The following is a 25415-nucleotide window of genomic DNA, read 5'->3' on the forward strand; positions in this document are numbered from 1 at the left end:
TTGCACATGTAAAGTACCGTCACCACTTCTGCACATCCATCTGTCCCAGCATCTGTCAGCTACATTTTCTTGGTGCTGGGACTTAGCCAGTGATATAGGCCAGGTGGTTGGGACCATACCGCAGGGACCAAGCAGTACAGTCAGCAGCAGCCCCCTTCTTCCACCCTGGTAGGAGCTGCTTATGGTGTATTTAAATATGGTTCATATGCTAGGACATATTGTGGAAATAATTCAGACCTGATTGCACTGCTGCGGTTTTGCAGGTTGAGTGATTATTGATAGACTGTGCATGGGCCCATAGTATGCATGCGAGAGGTCATCCTGCAATATAATCCTGCTCATTTTGTGATCACTGGCTGTGCGCAAGTTGAATGACAGGATGCCGGCATTTGGGGGTGGTAACCACCCATTTTCTGGGAGTGTCATGGAAAATGCAGGAATTACCAGGCGTTTTAGGAGAAGTCGTGTGACGTCAGCTCTGGTCCCGATCCGACTGTTTCTATCGCAGCCACGGAGTATGTCCTGGGCTACGCCTACCGGAAAAATCATTTGATGGTGAGCGGTTGCGAATGACTTTTCAGCTAATCGCAAGGTTGCAATATTTTCGCAAGCCCTGCTTAGCAATTTACAGGCTTGCACAGGGCGGGATTTCACTCTGGCGGGGTGGTGTATCCTGATCGCAGGGCCACAAAAATGAGCTGCCCAGCTATCAGGTCTGAGTCAGGGACATTGGTCAGATTACAGGTCATGCAGTATAGATGAATACTTTTTGGGCTTGGTTCATATGCTTTCACTATTTCACATTGTTTTTAAACCCCATTATATGCCTACATATAAATACATATACATATATACTGTCATTTTGTTCTTTCTATAACATCAAGTCATAAAAACATGTTTGCACCAGCAATCAGCAACTAGGTGTTCTGCAGATATCTCTGGAACCTGAGTCCCTTTAATGAATAAAGCTCATGATGAATAATGAATGTCCCAAACATCAAAGCATTGTCACTTTGTTATACTTGCCGTTTGAATATTGTTGTTCTGCTGCACTTGTTTGAGAAGAATACCCAAATGAGGACCGCTGGGTTTTACAGGTGCACAAAGTACTAAATAACACTCTTTACTTGCACTGACTCCTCTTTGCAGCTCAATATTGTCTTGTACTTTACAGAGCTGTGTGTGTATATGTGTATATATATATATATATATATATATATATATATATATATATATGCTTTGCAATACGGACTGCGAGTATTATTGTTAAGGTCCCCCATACAATTGTCCGATTTGGGCCGATTTCACCCAATTCCAATGAGAAAGCTTGTAAAATAAGGCCAAATTGGATGTGTGGTCTTGTCGGAAGTTGAAGGGAAGACCATAAGATGGGTCGGAATCGGACCCATCAGCTGTAAACCAATACATTCATATTAAAGAGAGATCATAAATAGGGATGAAGGGTTCGGATTTGGGGAATCCGAACACCGCAAGCACACCCGATCCGAGCCCGGACACGAGCACTGCTCTGGTATTCACACCAGACTTGGGCCTCAGAATGAGGTAAAATGTCATCATCCCGCTGTTGGATCTCGCGAGATCTGGACCCGATATAAGTCCCCACTACCCGCATCCATCCTTACTCCAGCATTGGAGAGAGAACTGGGAGGTTATGCTAAACATCCATTTGTAGCCGTGTGGGGGAACTCGGCGAGCTAGGGGGGCAGGCGTTCATGCGGACGGTGTTTTATCCACATGCCCAGTAGAAGCAGTGTCGTAACTAGACATTTTGGTGCCCCCCACACACACACATACACACAGCAGAATTGGGCAATGTGTGTGGCCATCTAAAGATATGATCAATATCATACTGTATAAGGAATAGGACATTATAGTATTCAAGGCTAATGTAATTCGGTTTAAATACACTGACTATTTCAGATGTAATAAACAGGATTTAGAACATATTAATGACCAATGGGTATTACTATTTAGTGTTCATGGCATGTACTGTATTTAAGAATATAGGCACTTTGAGTACTCCATAAATCTGGCGTACATTTAAGTACAGTTGAAGGGGTTGCATTTTTTAAGTCTTCTTTCCGTACCCTTAAATAAATTAATACTATACCCATCGGAATGAGTTGTTATTTATTGTGACAATGACCTTTTGTAGCAAAATGACACTGTATAATAACAATTTCTTATTGTGATCATATGACTTTAGTGTCTGAAATGTTCTTTTGATTCTCTGTCTTTTTTTCTACAGAAGTGTTCTCATGCCAGGTCCCATGTAACTCCGTTAGCGTTTTTGTGGTAAAAATGTGGCTTATTCAAATCACTATGTGTAGAAGACGAACAAGCACTGTTAGGTGATTACAATGTGCAGCATCCCTATATTGTGTGTGTGACTATGGCTGGATGTCGCATATGAAGTGAAACATTACACTGATTTCTAGGAAAACACTGTAATGTAACATCCATTTGCAAATACAGCTGCGGTCCCACACAGAATATAGGCATGTTGCATATACAGTAATTGTAATCAGTAAAAGCTGCTTGTGTATCCTAGTTGCACCATCTTAAGAATATGACACATTTTAATGGAAATTTTTTTATGAAAATATGCTCAGTGCTATCCAGTCACGCCAGAGCATGGCATGTTTAGAAGGGCTGTTTAACATGCAGGGAGACTAGATATTTGTGGATCTGTACATCTGTACTTTCCTAAAGAACAGAAAGAAGGTTAAAATAATGCAAAATATAAGCTTAGAGTCTCCAAGAAGAAATCGAAATGTGACCAAGGGGTTCCACATTACTTAAGGTTCAATTCTTTATCTTACAGCTACAATATATTAATGCAGAGCCCACAGTTCCTCAGTTACTAAACGATACAACGAAGATGTCAGCAAGTCTGTTATTCTCATGATTAATTTAGGCGAGAACTTAGAATACATCAATTTGTATTGTAGGAGAAAAGCTGAAATGGTTTTGGGAATAAAAGGGAAGTTTTATAACATGGTAGGAGGTTGGGCATTAATTTAACTGTAACACTATAGAGATCATATTTGCCGACCTTTTGGACCACCCAAAGGAGAAGGCTTAGGGACAAGTGTTTCTGTGACACCAGCATTTGCTCACCATGGACCCTATTCTGGTCCATTCACATTTCTGTGCATGGGCTGGGTGCGTGCACCCGCGGCAACCAAACTGTTCCTGGGTGCACGCATCCATCTTTGCGGGCTGAGGTTGGCGGGCTGCCCCATCACTTCATTTCAGTGATGTGCTGCTTTAAACTTTGCCGCCTCTAAATTACATTTATTTGTTTTATTATATCACATTAATAATAAATGAAGCAGGTCCTGACTTTAAGAATAAATTCTCAAGGTATAGAGCCATTACCATCCACCTTTCCTGTACATAATAACAAGGATATTATTGACTGAGGCATGCATCATTTTATCACAAGGACACCATACATTTGCATTTATAGATATTTCTGTTATCTCTGCCCACTAGATGTAACATGGGGGTAGATGTATGATGGTGCCTTTAAGGAAATATCAAGTCCTGCTTCTCCTGATGAAGCAGGCACTCGTGTCTCCTAAATGTATTAACGACCCTCTTGCCGATAAAAGAGCCGTTATGTCCTGCATCCATGGCGCTCCTTATCGGCATTCCATTGCATTTGATAACCCCCCCTCCCTTTTCCCCCCGGCCGGCTCAGTCACTAGGCATGTGCAAGATCTCGCTATTGTCATCAGATCTCGTGCGCAGCCCGGAGCCAGCAGCAGGGCTAGCATTGTCCCTGCAGTGGGAAAAGGACAACGCTAGCCCTGGGCTTTTGAAGTGGCCGGGGCAGCTTAATGAGTGATGTATGCATAGGAGGCTGTTTATACATCGCCCACGCTAATAATTACTGGGGGATTGAAGGGGACAGCTGCACTGAACGTAATCGGCGGTCAGTCCCTAACGCACGTTAGGTGCGCTGGTATTACATTAAAAAAAAAAAAACATTATCCCCCACGTTAACTAGCGTTAAGTGCAGCATATGGTTGATAAATGACTCCCCAGAAGGTATGATAAATTGCTCCCATAATTCCTTTGGATATACTGCTGTACTCCCCATGCTCTTATAGTTCTGACAACTGACTGCCATTCCTTAGCAATTAATAGCTGACATTTATATTATGCGGCATCATTGTTTTAGCTCCACTTGATGTGGGGAATATAAATCCTTCTGGATGTAATGAGTCACCACTGATGGGAATAGTTTGGAGTTATGTCAGTGTCACATTAAACATTATCACTGGTTTCGCTGCTGCCAATTTCTGAAGCCAGGTTCCAATTAAGTTAGGTCATACTTATGAAGGCTATTACCTGCCCGTAGTACAAATCATCTATAGGGTGACGCAGATGATCCTTGGTATTTGGGATGCTGCTCCTGAGATCCCTCTGGGATTTGCAGCATTATAGGTGTATGATTTCATTTTATAGGTTCTTACAGTTAATGAACTGTTGCTAGAAGTTTGGATCACTGTAATTATCTGTGATATTGGGGGTTATTCAGGCCTGGTCACATTGCTGCTAATTCGTAGAGCTCTGTGATCAGGTTTTTGCCACCCAGCCAGAGTGAAATCCCGGCCGGTGCAAGACTGAAAAAAGCTTGCAAAATATTGCAGCCTTGGGATTAGCTGCAAATCTGTTCCCAACTGCTCACCATCAATAGGTTTTTCCACTGTGTGTAGTCTGTGCAATAGAAACAGCTGACGACTGACGCGTTTCTCTGGGTATGACCTTTGAAAAAGCTGGGGTATACCCAGCGAAACACATCAGGCTTCTGCACCCCTGTCTTCTTCTTCACATTGTGGTGTGGAACTAAGTTTAACCCTCCACAAGGATACCTGAACCAGGACTAAAAGTGGACTTTGCTATCTATTGGGGCTCTACAAAAATACAAGTAAGGACAGTACATCAGTCTCACAGGGATCACCATCCATAACAACACGGAACAGTGGCAGCCATCCCGGATATGTGAGTTACTCAACTGTCCCCCCCCCCAAAAAAAAAAGAACTTGCCCATTTGGAGTCCAAGTAGGAACAGTACCGTCTATGAAGGACTAGCGGGGTGCTTTCCCTTATCATCCCCAAACTATTCAAAGGGGTTACATATTCCAAGCCTACAACATTCATATACTAAGCACCATTTTGATGTATGCAATATACTCATTTGAATGTGTTTTTTAATGTATTTTAATTTATTCATTTTTAATAAATTGTTATTGTGTGATTCACTTCCTCAAGAGCGCAGTTTCAATTTTATTTTCTTGCTTTTTACCCTAGGGGCTGACTACCCCTTTATCATAACTGCTGCTAGATTTAAACCGAGCTCTAAACAGCGCCTGTTCAGTACCCTAGAGGTACTACACAATTTTCTTCTCCCGTGTGTAAAAGATTGAATAAATAATTTAATAGATGCAATGCGATTTGAAATAAACAGTTAAAATCGCATGCAAGAATTGCACCGTATGTGGTTACCTTAAACGTATATTGGTTTCATTATAGTTGACCAAAGTCATTACAAGTTATACATACACAACTTTCCTTGTTCTTAAATGAGAGTGCGAAAACCTTGTTTGTATTATATTTTATTTTATTATTTAATTATTGTTTTCAGTGGGGCTCCTCCCCTCATTAAATTACCAAAGTAATATTATAAACACCTAGCTATTAGGATTTGAGAATGTCACTTAGGATCTTATTCTGATTGACTCGCAAGGCTGGAAATTTCGCAGCCTTGTGAGTCCATAAGATGCTGCCTGCAGAAATCGAAAGATTTCTCCAGCGCTCGCAGTTCAGAGACACCTATATAGTGACTCTAAACTGCGGGCAGCTGACATCCGTTTATGTCAGCTGCCTGCTCCCCCCGCATGTCTGTCATGGCCTTATTAGCCTGATAATACCCAGTGTACTCATGGGAATGCCCATGAAAAGCTGGGCGTTCCCATATGCTAATGGGGCTGACCGGCGCTCTCTGCCCCCGCATGCTGTGTAGGGTGCGTGCACCTGGCGAAACGAATGTTTGCCGTGGATGCAAGCACCCTGCGTCTGGATATGAGAACGCACGGAGGACCGAATGGATCTCAATAAGGTCCTTAATCACTCAATTTTTCCAATATGGTTCAATGTTTTATAATCTGTTTATGATTTTTTTTTTCTAGAGAAGGCCGGTTTGGATTTACTCGGTTCTTATCGCCAAAATTAGGGCAAGTTCAGATTTTTCCAATTGGCTATCAGCTGCCACATTTTGGATGGCCAATAAGATCTCGCTTTGAGATCCGAGTAAATTCTGGTAAAACCGATCCTGCACATCTCGACTTTCTTCCAATTTCTTTTTATTATTAACGTGCATATACAGTACCTTGTAATGACTTTATTATACTTTGTATAAATTGCTTAACTGAAGATAAAATCCCATATGCTTGGGTAATAATTATGCCTCAGTTAGGTCGAGCAGTTGCAGCTTTTAAATTAGCATCTCTGTACATTCCTGTTATCATCTCTTGTGCTGAGTGCAATACTGTGCTTGATCAGGGTGATGATGAAGAGGAAATGTTGGGCTCTTTATAGACATTGATTTGCTTCCTTGAGATTGTATGGTCTAGGTTAGATGATGTTCTTTATGGAACATAATCTACCTCTTGCATTGTTTACATCTTATAGAGAAGCTTAAAGGTGCCCATACACTAGTAAGATTTATCTTCAGATCTGGCTGGTTGGAACAAAAACATGGTTATGGGTGATTGACAGTTTGACAGTTTTCCAGCATCTCCAAGTAAATGGTCAACTGTCATTTGCTCTCATCCATAACCATGTTTTTGTTCCAACCAGACAGATCTGCAGATAAATCTGCGTGTGTATGGCCACCTTAAGGGACATACACATGGGGCGGTTCCGGCCCCTTTTCTAATGTGTCCCATACATTAGGCCGACTTGTCCTAGGGACAAGTCGGACCCAATTTACCTGCGAGCCGCCCGGCAGCTCCCCGGGAGGCTCACATACAATTTGGCACTTGATGTGCCATTTTTACATGGGATAAATCGCATGCGATTTATCCCATGTAAAAAAAACCCCGGGGAGCTGCAGGGCGGTGAGCAGTAGTGGGGGCGGGCAGCGGCAGTAGTGGGGACGGGCAGCGGTGGTGGGGGCGGCCAGCGGCGGTAGTGGGGGCGGGCAGCAGCGGCGTGGGGGGGGGGGGCGGTCAGCGGCAGCGGGCGGCGTTTGCGGTGAGCGCAGTGTACTTACACATAGCAGCAGCGGCGGGGACGGGACGCGCAGTGGCGGCTATTATATTTTTAAAATACTTGTCAAATGACCGGCCGCTCTCTGATTGGCTGAGAGCTCTCCGGCCAATCAGAGAGCGGCCGGTCATTTTACAAGTATTTAAAAAATATAATAGCCGCCACTGCGCGTCCCGTCCCCGCCGCTGCTGCTATGTGTAAGTACACTGCGCTCACCGCACACGCCGCCCGCCGCTGGCCGCCCCCACCACCGCTGCCGCTGGCCGCCCCCACTGCCGCTGGCCGCCCCCACCACCGCTGCCGCTGGCCGCCCCCACTACTCCCCCGGTGTCTGTATGCATATGCCTGTCAGGTGGCAGGCATATGCATACAGGGAGGTCGGACGTGATCGTATGTACAGACCGTCCGACCTCCCTGATCCGGTCCGATGCGCACGGGACCGCGCATCGGATCGGATCAAATGTCACATACCTACGATTTTGGGCCGATTTCAACCGATTATCGGCACAAAGTGCCGAAATCGGATGAAATCGTCCCAAAATCGCATAGTGTATGGGGGCCTTAAGTCATCTGATTAGATGCTTAGAAAAGGTACATGGAACAATCCGTGTGTATGCCCTGCAGTGATGCCGATGTGCAGTCTCGGGCGTTGGTATTGCTGGCTGGGAAAGCCAGTGCTTGCTTTTGCTTTCCCCAGATTGCCGCTCAGCACAAAGCATTGCAGTGTGCTGAGTGGGTGTCCCGCTATGTGCTGAGCATTCATGCTGCAACATGTCACTCAGCCAGAAAAGCCAGGTCGCCCCATGTGTACGGGGCTTTACTTTCAATGCAAAAATGAGTAGATCCTCTTCAGTTATCCAATATCTCTGAATGTATTACTTATGCAGTTGTTCTTAGATATTTCCTAGATATATTTTCTGGGAATACAAGATTAAAAATTACATGCGCCATGTACAGAAATATGCACCAGCAGCAATACATACAGTACATTACCCTTTTATTAGATAGGACAAAAAAAAAGGGTAATTAAAATTAGGTTGTTTATGTGCTACAGAATCAGTTTCTTCACCAGTGAAGTATAATGTTTAACTCATTCCAAGTTTGAAAAAAGTTTCATGATAATTTTCAAGCACAGAGCTATGTGCAGCACATCAAACCTACTGTTGCATCAACTGCTAGCAACCGCAGGAGAACGCAATCACCCATACACACTTAGCGATGTGGGTGATTTGACGGCACAAAACAACACATTGTCCCGAAATTACTCTGGGTGTGTACCCAGCTTTATAGTTTGCTAGTTGGGAGTGGGATGTGAGTGGGATTTATATGATTTATCTGTTTAGATAACTTTTGTGCCTGTTTTCCCTTTGGAAATTGTCTTCTACCCTGTTTTAGATGTCAGTTTGTCAGAGCAACAGGATTGGGCATCTTGCGCTCTTCACACCAATACACAGGTTATACTGATTTAATACTAATGGGGTTACCGGTCCTGGTGAGCCTTATTTGTGCCATTGGGGAGGGGGGGGGGGGGGGTGTTTAAATACCTTGAGTTGGTGATGGGCCGGCAGCTATCCCCCATCTGGCCTATTTTATTTATGTTTATAGATTATTTCTTCCTTTCCACCATACCTTATTTGATTTGAAAAAAATAAATCTGACCCATTTTATTTCCTCCATGTGTACATGTGTATTTATTTTGGTTAATTAAGTTGGCGTTCTGATAAATGTTGGGTTGGGCCGGATGACACCTGCTGTTTAGCGCTTTTAAGTTGTCCTCCTTCTGTCTGGGAGTACATGAGGGAGGTACAGCCAGCAAATGAGGGAGGACAAGCCACTAAATAGAGAAGACCAAAAAGTTTTTTTTCTTTTTAAATAAATATGAAGCTTGCATAGTATACATGTAGTTTCGGGGATTTTTCTGATTCATAGAATAATGAACTACAGAATATGAAATGTAATATATGAGGTTGTGAATGTACTATGAAAATTGTGTGTTGAATATTAAGGATGCCATGTAAAAAAATAATGGTATTCCTACACAGGACACGTGCACAGTGACTGCAGATAAAGCTTAGTGAGACACTTGTTATGACCCAATAAGGAATTCTGTTCCTCCCAAGGACCCAGTGTCTGCACCGTCAGCAAACACCAGCTGCAGCCCACACCTGTCTGCTCCACATGGCTAAGAGTTACAGCTGGGATTTATAGTGCAAATAAATGCATAGGTGGAGATTCATCTTAATTACAATGCAGGAACGTAGTGTTCATACTACTGTACCAGTGTTATGGGTAAACACATTTATTTTGCTTTCATTTTTTCATTCCAGTTAAAAACATTTATATTTAAAGAACATTAAAGTATTTGTCCAGTTCAATTCTCATAAGTACTTTCAAGGTAATGTGACTTTCAGTGTTTTCCATAACATGTCATATAGGCAACATAATGGGACTGATGCACAGTAAGCACTACACCAGTTACCGTAACTATCTTGAGTGAAATTTTCAATGCACACCAGGAAAATTGGAGGCACATATGCACTTATGGCCTTATGGCAGCCTTCTCTTGTAGACATGGCTGGGGTTGAGTACAATAAGTGCTTGTTCGTTTGTGAACACATGCAATCTGGGATAAAAATAACAGCTTAATTTGAGGATGGTCAGGATTTGGTGCAAATAACAGATGAAGGGGCATTGCAGTGTGTAGCATATTATGTCAGGGCATTGCAGTGTGTGGCATAATGTGCCAGGAGCATTGGAGTGTGTGGTATAATGTGTAATAAGCATTAAAATGTGTGGCATAATGTGTAAGGAGCATTTTTCGGTTATTAGCCAGATTTTATTTTTTAAATTTTTTTTTCCAGGAGGTATAATTAGTCTTGAGTAGATCACACCCAATTAAGGTTAGAGACCACTGTTCTAAGGCATATAGGTACCTGCCTCCCCCAGTCCTCTTCCCCAACTCTCTGTTCCTCTATGAATCTACTCCCTCCTGTCCTGACTAAAATCACTTCCCATCATCCCAGTTTACCCTTCTACTCCTCTAGCCTTGCTCTATATTACTGCGCTTACTCCAAAGCTTTGAAAACACCGAACCTTAATGTAGCTTGTCATAAAATAGGTATTTCCCTCACCCTACAAGCTTTTCAGTCTGTACAATGTTGAATGCTGCATCCAAGTCAGCGAGGGTGACTGCTATCTCGGCCTAGATAAATTAGATGTAGAAAGCGAATGTGACTGTAACTGTCAGACAGCCGTGTTCCTGATGTATTTTGTACTGAACTTTGTGTTTTGCAGAGACAGCGTCTCCCATCTGTGCAAAGGACATCAGTGATCTGTTGATGAAAGAATACGCTTTTCTATCAGGTAAGCAGAGCACTGGCCTCTATCTCCTTGTGTTAGCAGGTAATTATATCCCCCGCATGAACTTGTACAGTGTTTGGCAAAGTGATACCTAGAGTATTATTCTGTAGTCTCTAATGGCACAAGAAGTGTACTTAATAAAACATTATGGGTATTTAGAACATATAAGGTTTCTCTGAGAAGATAATGTCAAATATAATTTATTCAAATTACTACATGTGGGGTTCTATAAATGTTTTGTACTTATGCTGTGTTCTGTACTTTGCTATGGTTAGCTGCCGTGTGTTGTGCTTAATCTATTTAACTATCAACTATGACAACTATGAAAATCGGGTCCCCTCAGAAAGGTGTGAACCCCCCCCAGACCACCCCACATCTCCAAACTCTGGAGTTTGTGGGGGAAAGCATCTCAGCACACATAATGGCATGGATGGATGACAGAGGTTCTTAGCGTGCCCCTGTTATTACCGGCGGTGTTATATTTAAGATAGCATTTGGATGTTTGGGGGCAATTTATGAACAGTCATTAGCACTGACTGTTCTGACATCTATTGATTTTAAAAGCTGCAGTTGTTGTTGCCCCACTGCCAACCACTGTAGTGGCTGCTACAGCTCTCGGCTGAGCATGGGACATCTCTCAATAGTAACAGAGATATTGTGCATGCGCACTGAAGCTGGTAATAATAATAATAATGGTGATAAACAGTTGCCAGGTGCAGGAGCAGATGCATCATTAACCCCTTACCGACGCAGCCTGTTTTTGCCTTCCTGACAGAGGCACTCAAAATAGTTCATAACTAACATAGACCATATGTAAACTTTATGTTTCATTCATTATTTCAACTTTCTTTTATTTTTTTGGGACACTAGGGGGCAGCAGAGTCAAAATTATATACATAACACAGTAAACGCTGCAATTGGCTGTTCACATTTGAACAGCCAATTGCAACGATCGCCGATCGGGGGGGGGCATCGCTGCCCCCCCTGGGCAATGAGGGAAGATGTCTGCTGTCAGGGACAGCAGACATCGTCCCTCTGTCACCGCGTCTCTAGACGCGGTGACAGTTTAAAGTCATGACGTACATTTACGTCATGTGTCGGGAAGTACATCCCGACCATGACGTAAATGTACGTCAAATGTCGGGAAGGGGTTAAAGTATACTAGTTACCAGCCCATCAAAATGGCAGGAAAACATAACAATGTCAGTGCCGGCGGCAGTGCACTCCTGAACCGAGCAACACTTGAATTGTTCTGTTGGGCGCCATCTAGTGGCAGCGGAGTGCACAACACTAGAATTTCAAATACCGTATATACTCGAGTATAAGTCGACCCGAATATAAGCCGATGCACCTATTTTCACAACAAAAAACTGGGAAAACTTATTGACTCAAGTGGAACCCTCACTCGAATATAAGCCGAGGGGGGCTTTTTCAACATAAAAAAATGTTCTGAAAAAGTAGGATTATACTCGAGTATATATGGTACATAGAGTTGAGGAGAAATATTTGCCTTTTATTATATATGATGTTAATTTTCCAATAAAATATATCAGAAATAACAATCATTTTTTTTAATGCTGAATTTCATGGAGTTTCCTTGAGATTAAAGTATTTTACATAAAGTTGTTGGCAAAAGTAGCACATCGCATATGAGTATGATGTCTAGATCTGTTGCGCCAGGTGCACACAGGAAACAGATTTCTATAGATAAAAACAATACCACCCATCTCTTGTCTCACTACCACCCATCTCTAGTAAAAGATCTAGTAAAATATATACTGTATAGTGGCGGTATAGGGTTCTGCTTGGGAGCAGCTAAAACATTCTCCAAGAGTGTTTTAAAAGTGCAATTTTTTGGATATGATTTTTGAAGTGCAATTTTTTTTTTTAAGTCACGGCAAAATGTGCAATTTTTATTTACAGTAAACTTGCGTTTTTCCCCGTTTTTGACCACATTTACATTTAGCCCAGAATGTGAACAATTGGATAGTCAGCGCTCCACTGTAAAGTATATACACAACTTCTAGTGAAAAGGATTGGCGAATTTGATCACATTGTTTGCTTACATGGACATGTGCCGGATATACATATGAAGGTATCTTTGGGGTGCTGTTTGTATATAGCCTGAAAATGTTCTAGGAAACCAACAGGCACCATGTGGTAATATACACAAACCACACTCACTTTCTGCTTACATAAATGTAGTGTGTGACATCCTCATCAAGGTACAGTATCTTTGGTTCCTTCGGTGTTGGACCTCAACACTCTCTTTTGATACCTGTTGTTGTCATAATAATAATAATAATAATAATAATAATAATAATAATAATAACACTCATCATTAGAATAAGCTATGCTGCATCTGATATCTGGATGGCTGACAGAAATTGTCTAGGTTGATAGTTATTATGTTGACACACATGGTCGACATAGTCAAAAGGTCAGTACAAGCAATATGTTTAGATGGCAATGGTTGACATGAGTTTTTTTACCATTTTTTTTTTTTTTTTTACATTTTAGACTTTTTCATACTTTCATACCATCAACGGGGATTCCAATTGGAAATGGAAAAGTGAGGAAGTGGGGATCTACATGATCAGGTGTCAATAGTGATGGCTCCAAAGGTGGGGATGCAGCACAGTCCAAAATTCAATTAGGGGAGGCATACCAACTGTCACCCCAAACACTGCTAAACTGTTTGGGGATGTACTGGCAGTTGGTGTGTGTCCACTATTTGAATTTTGGACTGTGCTGCAGCTCCACCTCTGGAGCCGCCACTGATGTTGACCTTTTACCCGTACTGACCTTTTTCCAGTGTTGAACTTTTGGGTGTGACCTCGTGCCTGTCGACCTAGACATTGGGGGTTATGCAAATTAATGTTTTTTATCGGGCTATCCAATTAGATTTCTTGATAAAAAGCCTGTGTTCTCCCACCACAATGTGTTCCCGGCAGCTACAGACCCATCTTACATGGAGAATGAGGCTGCGTTCTGGGATTTTACTTTGCACGCCTAAGGAAGGTGAAATAATATACCCTATCAGCAGTGGCATGTGTCGGCTTATTGGCGCTAATTGAATAGCCTCTGGAAGCCATTTACACGTGATCAACAAGTAGCATGTGATACTATGATTTGCATCAACCGTTCATCATTTGCCATTATCCAATTAGGGTGATTACTTCCAATATTGGGAATTCCCCCTTTTTTCTGCCAGGGCTTAGCTGTTCAGATTTTAGGTTCCTTGCCTCTAGGTGTTAAGGCAGTGGTTCCCAAACTGTGTGCCTAGGCTCCCTGGGGTGCTTTGAAACACTTGCAGGGGTGTCCAGAACCAATTCCAATTATTTATGGTCCATGAAATAGGAAAAATCGTGCTTGTGGCTTCCAGTTATAAAATATGTGGGCAAACAGAAGTGAATCACATTCCTCACCACATAAATGGACCTAAGGATAAAATGTATTCCCAATGTATTTAACTTAATATATTTTTTCTGAAATTCTCAGTAACAAACTCTTTTGCCTAGGGGGTGCCGTGAAAAATATTCTGATACTGTAGGGTGCTGTGATTCAAAAAGTTTGGGAACCACTGGGTTAAGGACATGAAACATTTCTGGTAGTCCTGTGCACAGGTGGAAAACTTTAGTCCTATGTAACAATGATGTATTAGAAAAATCACTGGTGGGATAGATCACCTTTCACAGCGCCAGTGCACTAATTTCCTTATACTGAGCATCCTGGTGGTCTGATTGGCTGCAGGTTGCTGTATCTCCACACATGTCATACCTTCCCAAGGCATAAGATGTGAATCTGAAACATATTTTTTTGTTGCAATTTTGTAAGGAGTGCAAAGACTCTGATGCTCATTATAAATTAATAATACATAAAATAATAATGCATTACAAAAAAAAATAATATATATATAAATATAAATAAAATATTAGATTATATGGTGCCAAAATAACCCTAACAATGTAGGCATCACCCTAAGAAAGTGTCCAGCACCTCACCAGACAACAGGGTACTCTGACACCCCACAAAATGAAGATAGGTGCCATAAGGGCATCAACTGTCCTGCCACATTGGCTTTGCTTATGGTTGTCCCTGTTTATTGGTAGCAAATAATAAAACAAATATGAAATCTCACACCAGCCAGGTTTAAGCTGTTCATTTTCAACATCAACAATGCATTACTCTGTTTATCTTGATATGATTTATTCTACATTTTGTTTTTGTTAACTTCTACATTGTACTATACATCTGTGTAATGTCATGTAATATATGTTATGTTTACTACACAAAGGTGGTCGGGGGAAGGATAACGGTTGGATCATCACATTTCCTGAAAATGACACTTTTCATGAAGTTCCCGAGGGTGTTCTAAAGACTGTTCTTACATATCTGACTTCCATTCCAAGGTACAGTACACTTTGCAGTACGTTAATGGGCTAGACATAAGCGGTTTATAAACATATCATTTTAATGGCAGTTAAGAGTTTAAGGTGACATAAAAAGGTCAAACGGGTAAATATTTACACTGTGCTATCTGGTAAGTCTATGAAAATGTCAATGAGTTTATATTAGGTAAGAACTAATGTTATATTTCAGTACACTCTACCAGTAGTAACACAAGCTAAGTTATGTAAAACCTTAATTTAAAGTTTAAACCTCCATGTAATAAATACAGTGTCTTGACCAACCGAAGTAAACTGTTTATGTAAAATAGGGAATTATTATCCTCATAACATTAGAGATTGTTACATTGTTCCTTGCAAATAAGTCATTACATATCATAACAGTTATTTGTAGATCAATAACCACTAAAAGTATAAGTAACAAAAAAACAATGAAGTACCATGGTAACTGGCAGAGTGGAAGACACCACGAGACGGGTGACTTAAGAATCCACTGGTGGCAGAATCTCTCACTTGTTACACATTTCTGCAGGGAGAGGATAGCGCTAAAGCCTTTTTTGGAAATATGGAATTTCTCATCTAAGTTAGACCAAGGTTCCTGTCTGATGTCCACAAAATGGTCAGAATGGGGTAACACAGTTTTAACCACCTGCTGCTGCTGCTTACATTTGTCAGTTTTCTTCGCCACTGCAGTGGATTCCTCCTTATTAGAGATCTGGAGAATCTGCTTAATTATAATCACTGTAACATTAAGTGAGGTTCCTCATCTGCAGCACAGGATTCAAGTGTCAGACAATACTGTATGCTCCCCCTCAGATAAGACATCAGAGAAGATTGTAGACTAGGAAGAAGTAGTAGCCCGATTAGAGGCTATAAATATAAATGTTTGTGTGGTGCATCTAGTCTTTTTTCTTCTGGTGCGACTCCCTAGCGCTGACCGTCGTTCATGTAACTTTTTAGGTTAAAAAGTGTCTTATTTGCAAAAGTGTTGCTCCTAGGATGCACAAGCATAAAACAAACCCAACGCAATTTGAAGAGTGCCATTTGCCTGCCCAAATGGGCAACTTTACGCACATTTCACAGAAATGTCAGCTCTGGCAGCCGTTTGCACCCAAACTGAATAACAATTAAATCACTCTGTTGGGCGCACAGCACTGACAGCCGCCAGCAAAAACATTGGGCCAAATGTAATAGGGTGAGAGTTTCAGAAAGTGAGAGATTTTGGGAGAGTTTTCCCATGTTTTTTAAAGCAGCAATCAATTACATGGCAAAACCAGGTGGATTTTACCATGTTATTGATTGCTGCTTTAAAAAACATGGGAAAACTCTCCCAAAATCTCTCACTTTCTGAAACTCTCACCCTATTACATTTGGCTCATTATGTCTGTACATGTCTTTCCAATACAGTTTAAGATTTTATTTTCATTTTAAGTGACTTATATATGTTGTAGATACTTCTTGATAAAGGTGTTTTTTTTTACTATTTCTTCTAGTAAGCAAGAAAGTGATGTTAAATTTATTCTCATATTGGACAGAAGATTGGATACATGGACGTCTGTAAAATTAACTCTTCAGAGATTATCTGTGAGTTGCAACCATAATATTTATTATGACTCTTAATGGAGTCTCATTAAAATACTAGCTAAATACGTGATAATACAATCATCCAAAATGGGGATATTTTCAACTTTTATAACCGGTTGAAACTAATTCCAAACTATGTTTAGTTGTTTTTGCAGAGTAATCCGTTAAATATTTTCCATTGAACTATCAACGTAAAGCCCCACACACACTAGGTAATTTTTAAAAAGATATCCCTTTTAAGGGCCTGACGATATGGAGCGTATATATGCTCAATATTGTTAAGTATGCACGCTCCTGCATGTGGTTAATGACCGCAACCCCCCACCCCCCCACCCCCCACATTGGCTGAACGTGCAGGTCAATTTTGGCTATGTAGCCAACGACCTTCATGAGGTGCTGGGGTGGTAACTGATATTCATTGTATACAGTTTGGCAGGGACAGCATAGTTTCACATGAGGTTAACAGCATGATCTCAATTGGTAGGGCAGCAGCAGGTTGTATTAGATCCAGTCCAGGTTTTCCTAAGCTCTGATGTGAATCATTGTTTGGCTAATTAACAACACCTGTGGTTTGCTGTTAAATATCTCAGGACATAGGGTCAATGTTCCCAACTCCAGTTAGTGGCTGGGCAATAGGCTTGGGGAGTGAGGACTATGCTAAGGAACTCTGGATTGTTGTACAGCCTTGTGAAGCCTGTGTATTGCTTGATGTAAAACCTGCTAAGCTGTGATCTGAATTGCCAAGCTGTAAACTCCTGTATGCTGTCTACCTGCTGGAAATGAAGAAGATGTTTCTATTTTGTATCCATTGTATTGTGTCACAACACACTCTCTAATTTGACCAGCGGCACTGCCGATACAGTTAATTATATCCGTCAGTGCCCTAGTCGTCTAGTGTGTATGGGGCTTACGAGTAAAAATTAAACTGTAGCAGAATGGCTTTGGAGAAAGAAAGGACACAATATAAATGTGCATTGTTTTTATATGGGAAGCGGTTATCTATTAGAATGAACTTAGGTCTGCAGTCATTAGGTCGACCCCACTAGGTCGACTGGCAGGAAGGTCGACCTGAATTAAGGTCGACATGGGCCAAGGTCGACATGACTTAAGGTCGAATTTGCATAAAGGTCGACATGAGGAAGGTCGACTTGTCATAAGGTCGACATGGGTTTTTCACTGTTTTTTGAGCCGACATGTGCCGACAGGCGGTATTTCATGCCCTACCATTCACTAGTGCGTGGTGGGAGAATAAAATAGTGTGCCGAGCGCAGCGAGGCACCGTGCCCGAAGCATAGCGAGCGATGCGAGGGTCCGATTCTCATTGCCAACTGTGTCCATGTCGACTGTGTCGACATTCGGATAAAAAACAGTGAAAAACCCATGTCGACCTTATGACCAGTCGACCTTCCTCATGTCGACCTTTATGCAAATTCGACCTTAAGTCATGTCGACCTTGTCCCATGTCGACCTTAAGTCAGGTCGACCTTCCTGCCAGTCGACCTAGTGGGGTCGACCTAATGACTGTAGACCTAAGTTCATTCTGACAGATGTACCGATTCCTTTTATATACAGTTGTTTATAACAGGTGTTAAAAAAGAGGCGAAAGTTTTCTATTGAAGGATATTTCATTTGTAGATTAAACCATCTGTGGATCTGCAGAACAAACCTGTACTCATGTATTATACAGTACTAATGCTAAAATACTGGCTGGCAATTTGGGGTTATACAATATAGCATGTACATCTGCGTTACAACCATGCACAGATTAGTAACTCTGAATCACAGACAAAGGGATATACGTTACTTTAATCACTTAATGGCTAATGCAGGGGTTCCCAAACTGCATGTCTAGGCATCCTGGTGTGCTGCAAGACACTTAAGGTGCCCATACACTGGTGAGATGTAGCTCACCAACTGGTTCCATGCAATTTGTTTGCAATGTGGGGGGGACCTTCCCGGGGGTCAGGTTCGCATATGATACATTGTATGCGGTCCCAGCAGGGGCTCCGGGCTGCGAGAAATAGGAAGAGCAACCAGAGAGATCTGCAATTGAGATGCGAGGTGCACGGGTGCGCGTATCGCATCATAATCACACCAAAACCACCTGCGTGGTGTGCCAGTTTTCATGAGATCCATCGAGGAAATGAAAAAATGCCATATTGCGCCAGTGTATGGGCACCTTTACAGTGGTGCCTGAAGATATGGTATTTAACTGACCCCCCTGCACTCGCCGTTTCCATCTCGCTTGGTTTTTCTAGGGAGGAGGAAATGGCGAGTGTGGTCATCAAAATGTCGAGGGCCGTCACTATATGCAGCGGGCTTGCTGCATTAGCAGAAACCCCCTCGCAGGCAGCATTGAATACTGCACATTGTGTATGCCAGTGGTTCCCAAACTGTGTGCCTAGGCAGGGTTGCCTTGGGTTGGTAGACCAGGATCAATTCATATTATTTATGGTCAATGTACCAGGCAAAACCAGTGCTGGTGGCTGCCAATCATAATATATGTGTACAAACAGAAGCATATCCTGTCCCTCACCAGATAACTGTGACATATAAACACAATGTACTTAATTTTAAAAAAAAAATCTGAATTTCTCGATAAGAAGCATTTGGCCTAGGGGTGCCATGAAAATATTTTGATGCTCTAGGGCGCCGTGATTCAAAAAAGTTTGGGAACCCCTGGTGTATACTATTTATGAAATGACTCTTGCTGCAACATATCTGAAATAGTTACACGTAAGTGTGAGTTCCAGTAATTAAATAAAAAAATAGATTGGTGGGTTAGTATGATCATTCAAAAGAAGCGCTTCCCTAACTGTCTGTAGGCCTAAAACATGAGGGATAGCATATAAGGACGTAACGTCCGTAGTGACCAAAAGATGTTCACTATCAAAAGGGAGACTCGATCTTATTAATAAAATCAGAGGTGTCTTTAAAATAACTGTTGGTCTTTTGGACCAGTGGCTGTAGAAAGTTATCCAAGTATATAGTTTGAAAAGAGTGAACCCCTGACCGAAATAATTGGCCTGCCGGGTGGGCTCTGTAAGGTCTTATGTATTTTTGGGGTGAGGTGTAGCATAGGGCAATCTGATATTCTTTCATTAACAAATGGCAGGTATCCTGGTCAATCCACTGATATTTCAGGGCCTCAGACACTAAGGTTTTTGTTTTATTTTGAAAGATTATTGTGGGGTCACTATCTAGTAACCAGAATGTATTTGAATAATTGAATTGTAATTCTTCTGTATGATAGTCTGTAGCGTTCAATACCACCATAGATCGTCCTTTAGCCACCGTTCTGATTGTAATGTGATGTTTATTATTTTTAAGACTTTTTAAGGCGGTTCTTTCAGCATAAGACAAATTATGTCTAATAGGAAGAGGACTGGCTGCGCTGTTTGGTGTATCCCGATCCAATAATCTATTAAAAGTCTTGATACTGGAATTATATAACTGTGGGTCATACATGCTTTTACGTTTAAACACTGTTTTAGGGACAGATGGTGGAGAGTCACAAAATTTTTCTGCAAGTCGAAGTTTTCTAGACATCTTATACTTATCAATAGTCCACTAAAAATGGTCAAAAGGAACCATTGGTGTAAAGGATAAACCTTTACCAAGGACACCAATTTCTGATTTAGACAGTTCGGTTAACGATAAATTAATTACCGTGATTTTGTGGATTTCACTCACTTTTTCTTTGTGTCTTTTGTAACGGCCCCGCCTAAAGGTGATCTTGTTAGTTTTTGAGCGTGTAAAAGTTTGTGGAAGTAGAGGGTGATTGTAGGTATTGTCAGCTTGTTCCCGTTCTGATGAGGACGCCGAAGTACCGATTTCAAATTGGTATGGTCCAGGGTGTTTTGTAAATGGTCTCTGTCTTATTGTTGTGGGCCCCCACCTACTAGCCATCTATATATGCGATGTTCTTGATAATCGCGTTTGACTTTTTTCAATTTGGTCCTGTTACATGAAATCAACTCTAGCCAGGGTTCTGTTGTATATATTTGTAATTGTTGTACAGATGTCGATCGTAATGTTGTTAAGTCTGTCCAGATTACTTTAAGTTCGGTGCCAACCTCCTCAATTACCAATAATAGTTAATCGAGGGAACATTTTTTAAGCACCGAGCACCAATGGCTGCAGAAAACTGGATTGTTTCTGCCTATTGTTGGCACATTCTTTAAACGGAACCCACCATAATTGCTACAAGACTTGTGAGTGACTCCTCTTTTTGAACTGTGTATCAATACTGGACCATCTCTTGTCCCTTACTTGGATTGTCAACCGAGCTTTATACTTCTACCTTAATGTGAGTGCAAGCCATATGAACTTGTGCTCTCTCTCTCCCCCCTTCCTCAGGGCATTACATAAAGACGTACATATATAATATTTTAATTGTTTCAATGCACAAAAGATCAGGGGGGGTTGCACTAACATCCGCCACCCCACTTTGACACACATCGCTGGCTACCATATCAATAATAATCGCATATGCACTAAGATATTTAATTATTATCACAAAGGTCAGCTGTTGGATTACGACCTGCCCTTTGTGAAGCAGCCGGTGATGTGTCAGCGGGTTCTCTGCGGCTCTCCCCCTGTGTCCTCTCCCCTGGCTCTTCCTTATCCCTGCACCCGGTAGGGGGAGTACAGTGCTAGGGAGGAGGAGGACACTGGTCTGGGCAATACAGCAGGAGGCTGCCCAGACATCAGGTGAGGGAGGAGTGGGGCAGCCAGGGTGGCGCAGCAGAGGTTGGTGTGAGGCGGTTGGGGTTGCGTAAAGAAGCCCATAGTGGTAACCCGGTGTGTGGGTTTTAGTTAATATGAAAATGCGGTAAAACCCAGATAACGGGGGGTTTACCGCAGTTATGCTTTAGAGCATCCCGCCCCAGATATTTTATAATTATCTGGCAGCACAGATGGTGTAATGGTTAGCATTACTGCCTCACAGCACTGAGGCCATGGGTTCGATTCCCACCATGGCCCTAACTGTGCAGAGTTTGTATATTCTCCCCGTACTTGCTTGGGTATACTCCGAGTACTCCGGTTTCTTCCCGCAATTCAAAAATATACTGGTAGGTGAATTGGCTCCCAACAAATATTAACCCTAGAATGTCTGTGTGTGTGTACATGTGGTAGGGAATATAGATTGTAAGCTCCACTGGGGAAGTGTCTGATGTGAATGTTCAAATATTCTCTATAAAGTGGTGCGGAATATGAATGCACTGTATAAATAACTGCTAATAAATAACTATCTTACGTGGGCATTATATTCCAGCTGGGAGTGCAGAGGTTAACATATTTTATCATCCCATGACATGCAGCCCCTGGAAGGACAGGTGTGCATGTCTGGGCTGTGTGCGCAGTAGATGCTGCTCTGTTTGGGTATGTGAGCCAGTGAACGAGTTTCTGCTGTAGATTAACATGAACATTGGCGAATCAATGCAGGGCTCGATGTCTGAGCAGTTTTGTAGTACAGGAGTTCCTTCTTTTTCGCAGTGCTGTGGTAATGGAAACGACTGCAGCTGCACTGTTTGGGCTGACCAGCCACTTTGCAATTTTTAACCACCAGAAGCCAGATCATATATCACCAATGCATCCTTGTCAATAGCGAGAGGTGGATGGTTATTGCTGCTCATACGAAACATGGCAGAAGCAAACCCCCCAGGAGGAATGATGAGGTTCCGAAGGAATGCGGTAAGGACTCTGACTGCAGTCTATGTAGCACATCCCAAGTTCAGATGCTTTAGTACTGCAGCATGGAGCTTCCTCCGTGCTCTAGCACAAACTGCTGATGTACAGAGCACATACATAATGCAGATTATTCTCTGCAGACAGAAAGCCAAGTTTGCAGTGTTATAAAAGATCCAGGGCACTTCCTCATGCTGAATAGCAGGTCATAGGTAGCTGCATTCACTTATAGCAGGATTACTGGTCCTGTCCTGCTGCGTAGGTTCCATGCTATTTATACTGTACTTGGCCTATTTTTAGAACCAGTTATTTAAAAGCATGAATTATATTTTATTGCTTCAAATGCATATTTGCCACAAAGGACAGGCTCAGGGAATTCAGATACCTAGCAGTAATACATAATGTTCTTTTGCAGATTAGGCATATGTACAGATATAGATATATATATATATATATATATATATATATATATATATATATATATATATATGTTTATTTACATATCACATCTTGATAAGCAGGTAAGTTAGATATATGTTGTTTAAAATAAATGTTAGGAACCTCTCTCTGCCTTGAGGAGCTTGCAATCTATTGCAGACTCAGTAACATGAGAGCTTATAGGATTAGTATCTGGGTTTTCTTCAGTTTACAACAATACATTTTTAAAATAAACTGCTGCTGTGTCTGACATGTTTTGCTGGGAGTTCTAGTTCAACGTTAACTTTAGCAATCTCTGGAGTTATTAGATAGTTGCAGTTACATGTATGTGATGCTAATACAAGTAAGTTAGTATACTAGTAGTATTATTATGGCATCACTGATCATCTATATCAGGCATGTCCAACATTGGCCCTCCAGATGTTGTGAAACTACACATTCCAGCATGCTTTGCAATAGTTTTAGCATTCCAACAAAACTGTGGCAAAGCATGCTGGGATGTGTAGTTTCACAACATCTGGAGGGCCAACGTTGGACATGCCTGGCTTTGTCCAACAAATTGTTCGCTTTGCAACAATTTTGCAACTGCTTTAGATGACAAGTTTTGTTCAATATTGGAAACTCTGCTCTTTTGCGCGGCAGAAAGTAACAGTATTGAGCATGACACAGATGACACAGATATGGACAAAGTCGATTTAGTTTGCACTGAAGTGGTTTTATGCCACTGCACAAGTACCGTAATAGCTGGGGCATAGCCAGAACTTTGTGTGCTCCATAGCAAGATAATATCCCAGTCCTTCTTGAGAGACATCTCTCCCCAGCAGTTATTAATGTTATGCCCCATAATAGTGCCATAGCTCATTGTATGCTGGTTTACATGATTTCACATTGTTGAGCTGCCAGTACACATTATGCCACACAGTATTCTCAATTCACATTATGACATAGTGTCCCCAGTTCATAATATTCCACATTAATACACCCTGTTCATATTATGCCACATAAGACAGCCCTTAAGTAAAATTTCTGCCACGATATAGTTCTCCAATTTATATTATGCAACACTATAGGGCCTTCAATCATATTGTGCCACATTACAGTACCCCAGTTCTTATTGTGTAACATTATAATGTCTTCCATATTACAATGAACACAGCAGTTTACGATGCATTACAGTGGACTCAAGTTTATATTGTGCCACTTTACAGTGGTCTCCAATTCAAATTATGCTACATTACAGTGAACTCTTACCATTATATCATCCACTACACACTCCTCTTAAGAAAAATGTAATGTGACACAATTCGGGCTGGGCAATGGGTCAGATCCAAATCCATACCAGGCAAATCAAGAAAAATGGTGTGCAACTGTCTAACCTGGTTCCAGGTCTCCCTAAGCCCCTGGGCCCCATGGCAATAACACCCCTTGAACCTACTATAGTGATTCCCATGAAGTAGAAGTGCCTCAGGCTTCGTACCTACTGCAACCATGCTGCACAAGCATTGGGACACTCAAATGGTCGATGCTTGTCCGATGTGTGTTCGATGGTTACCCCTTTGTACGCATGTGGTGGGACGCCAACTATAGGTTCTTCTGTACAACCCATGGCTGCTACTGCATTAGCATTTTTTGCCATTGTTGCTTTGTACAAGTTCACAGCATTTGCATACATCTCTGACACAGACCCATTATTACAACCTTTAGATAATTAATGTTTAATTAAATATCAAAACCTATAACGTGCACCAACACATATATCAGCCAATTACAGTATCTCTGACGTTGCAAGTTTACCTAAGTATCTCTATAGGATGTGAGACAAAACTTGGCATGTAGATAGAAGCAATTTACCATTCCAGAACGGAAAGAGATACAGTCACTAGTACAAGCATTAGGTCGACATTTTTTAAACCCCATGTCGACCTTTTGACTGTCAACCTTCCCCCTGTTGACCTAATGCTTGTGTCAAACTAATGACCCTGTTAACCTAACCCATGTTGAACTTCAGTCATGTCGACCTTCATGCATGTCGACCTAGTGGTGTTGACCTAATGCTTGTCGACCTACAGTTCTTGCTGTCTATCCTATGATCCATACCCACGGGAAGTCACTTGCATTTCGGTGAACTGAATTCACTCCTTAAATTGGCAAATACTATTTCATATTAGATATATTTAATTTGCACATAAACCAAACAATTGCCCTTCTTGCATAACAATTCTCCCAGTCATTCTATCCATAAATGCCATTGCTTCCAAAATAGTTCTGATTCTTAAAAGATTCATGCAATATAATATGCCGTATATCTCGGTATAACTTGCTTGTTTTCAAGTGTGAACAATTTTTTTTAAGGGGGTTATTCTATTGTTTAATGGGCACTCATAATTACAGGTGTGCTCATAAGTTTACATACCCTAGCAGAATTTGTGATTTTCTGGCCATTTGTCAGAGAATATAATTGATAACTCACAAACATTTCTTTCACTCCGGGTTAGTGGTTGGGCGAAGCCATTTATTGTCAAACAACTGTGTTTACTTTTTTTAGATCATAATGACAACAGAAACTACCCAAATGACCCTGATCAAAAGTTTACATACCCCAGTTCTTAATACCATGTATTGCCCCCTTTA

At 41.6% G+C, this 25415-nt stretch overlaps 1 protein-coding gene across 6 annotated transcripts in view; it reads left to right on the top strand.

The window, feature by feature from the left end:
• The window catches only part of MCF2 (MCF.2 cell line derived transforming sequence), a 154611-nt gene that overhangs the window by 34104 nt on the left and 95092 nt on the right, over positions 1-25415 (top strand). For 5 of the 6 annotated variants that reach the window (XM_083159469.1, XM_083159470.1, XM_083159467.1 and 2 more), the window contains exons 2-4: positions 10597-10665; positions 14960-15074; positions 16565-16655. In XM_083159469.1, the coding sequence (XP_083015595.1) occupies positions 10641-10665; positions 14960-15074; positions 16565-16655 (231 nt within the window). In that variant the 5' untranslated portion in view covers positions 10597-10640. Of the gene's footprint in view, positions 1-10596; positions 10666-14959; positions 15075-16564; positions 16656-22040; positions 22353-25415 lie in introns of those variants that run through there. The other variant, XM_083159472.1, reaches the window with a different exon arrangement.

This window comes from Crinia signifera, chromosome 9 (assembly GCF_055691185.1).
Source record: "Crinia signifera chromosome 9, ASM5569118v1, whole genome shotgun sequence".
NCBI lineage: Eukaryota > Metazoa > Chordata > Amphibia > Anura > Myobatrachidae > Crinia > Crinia signifera.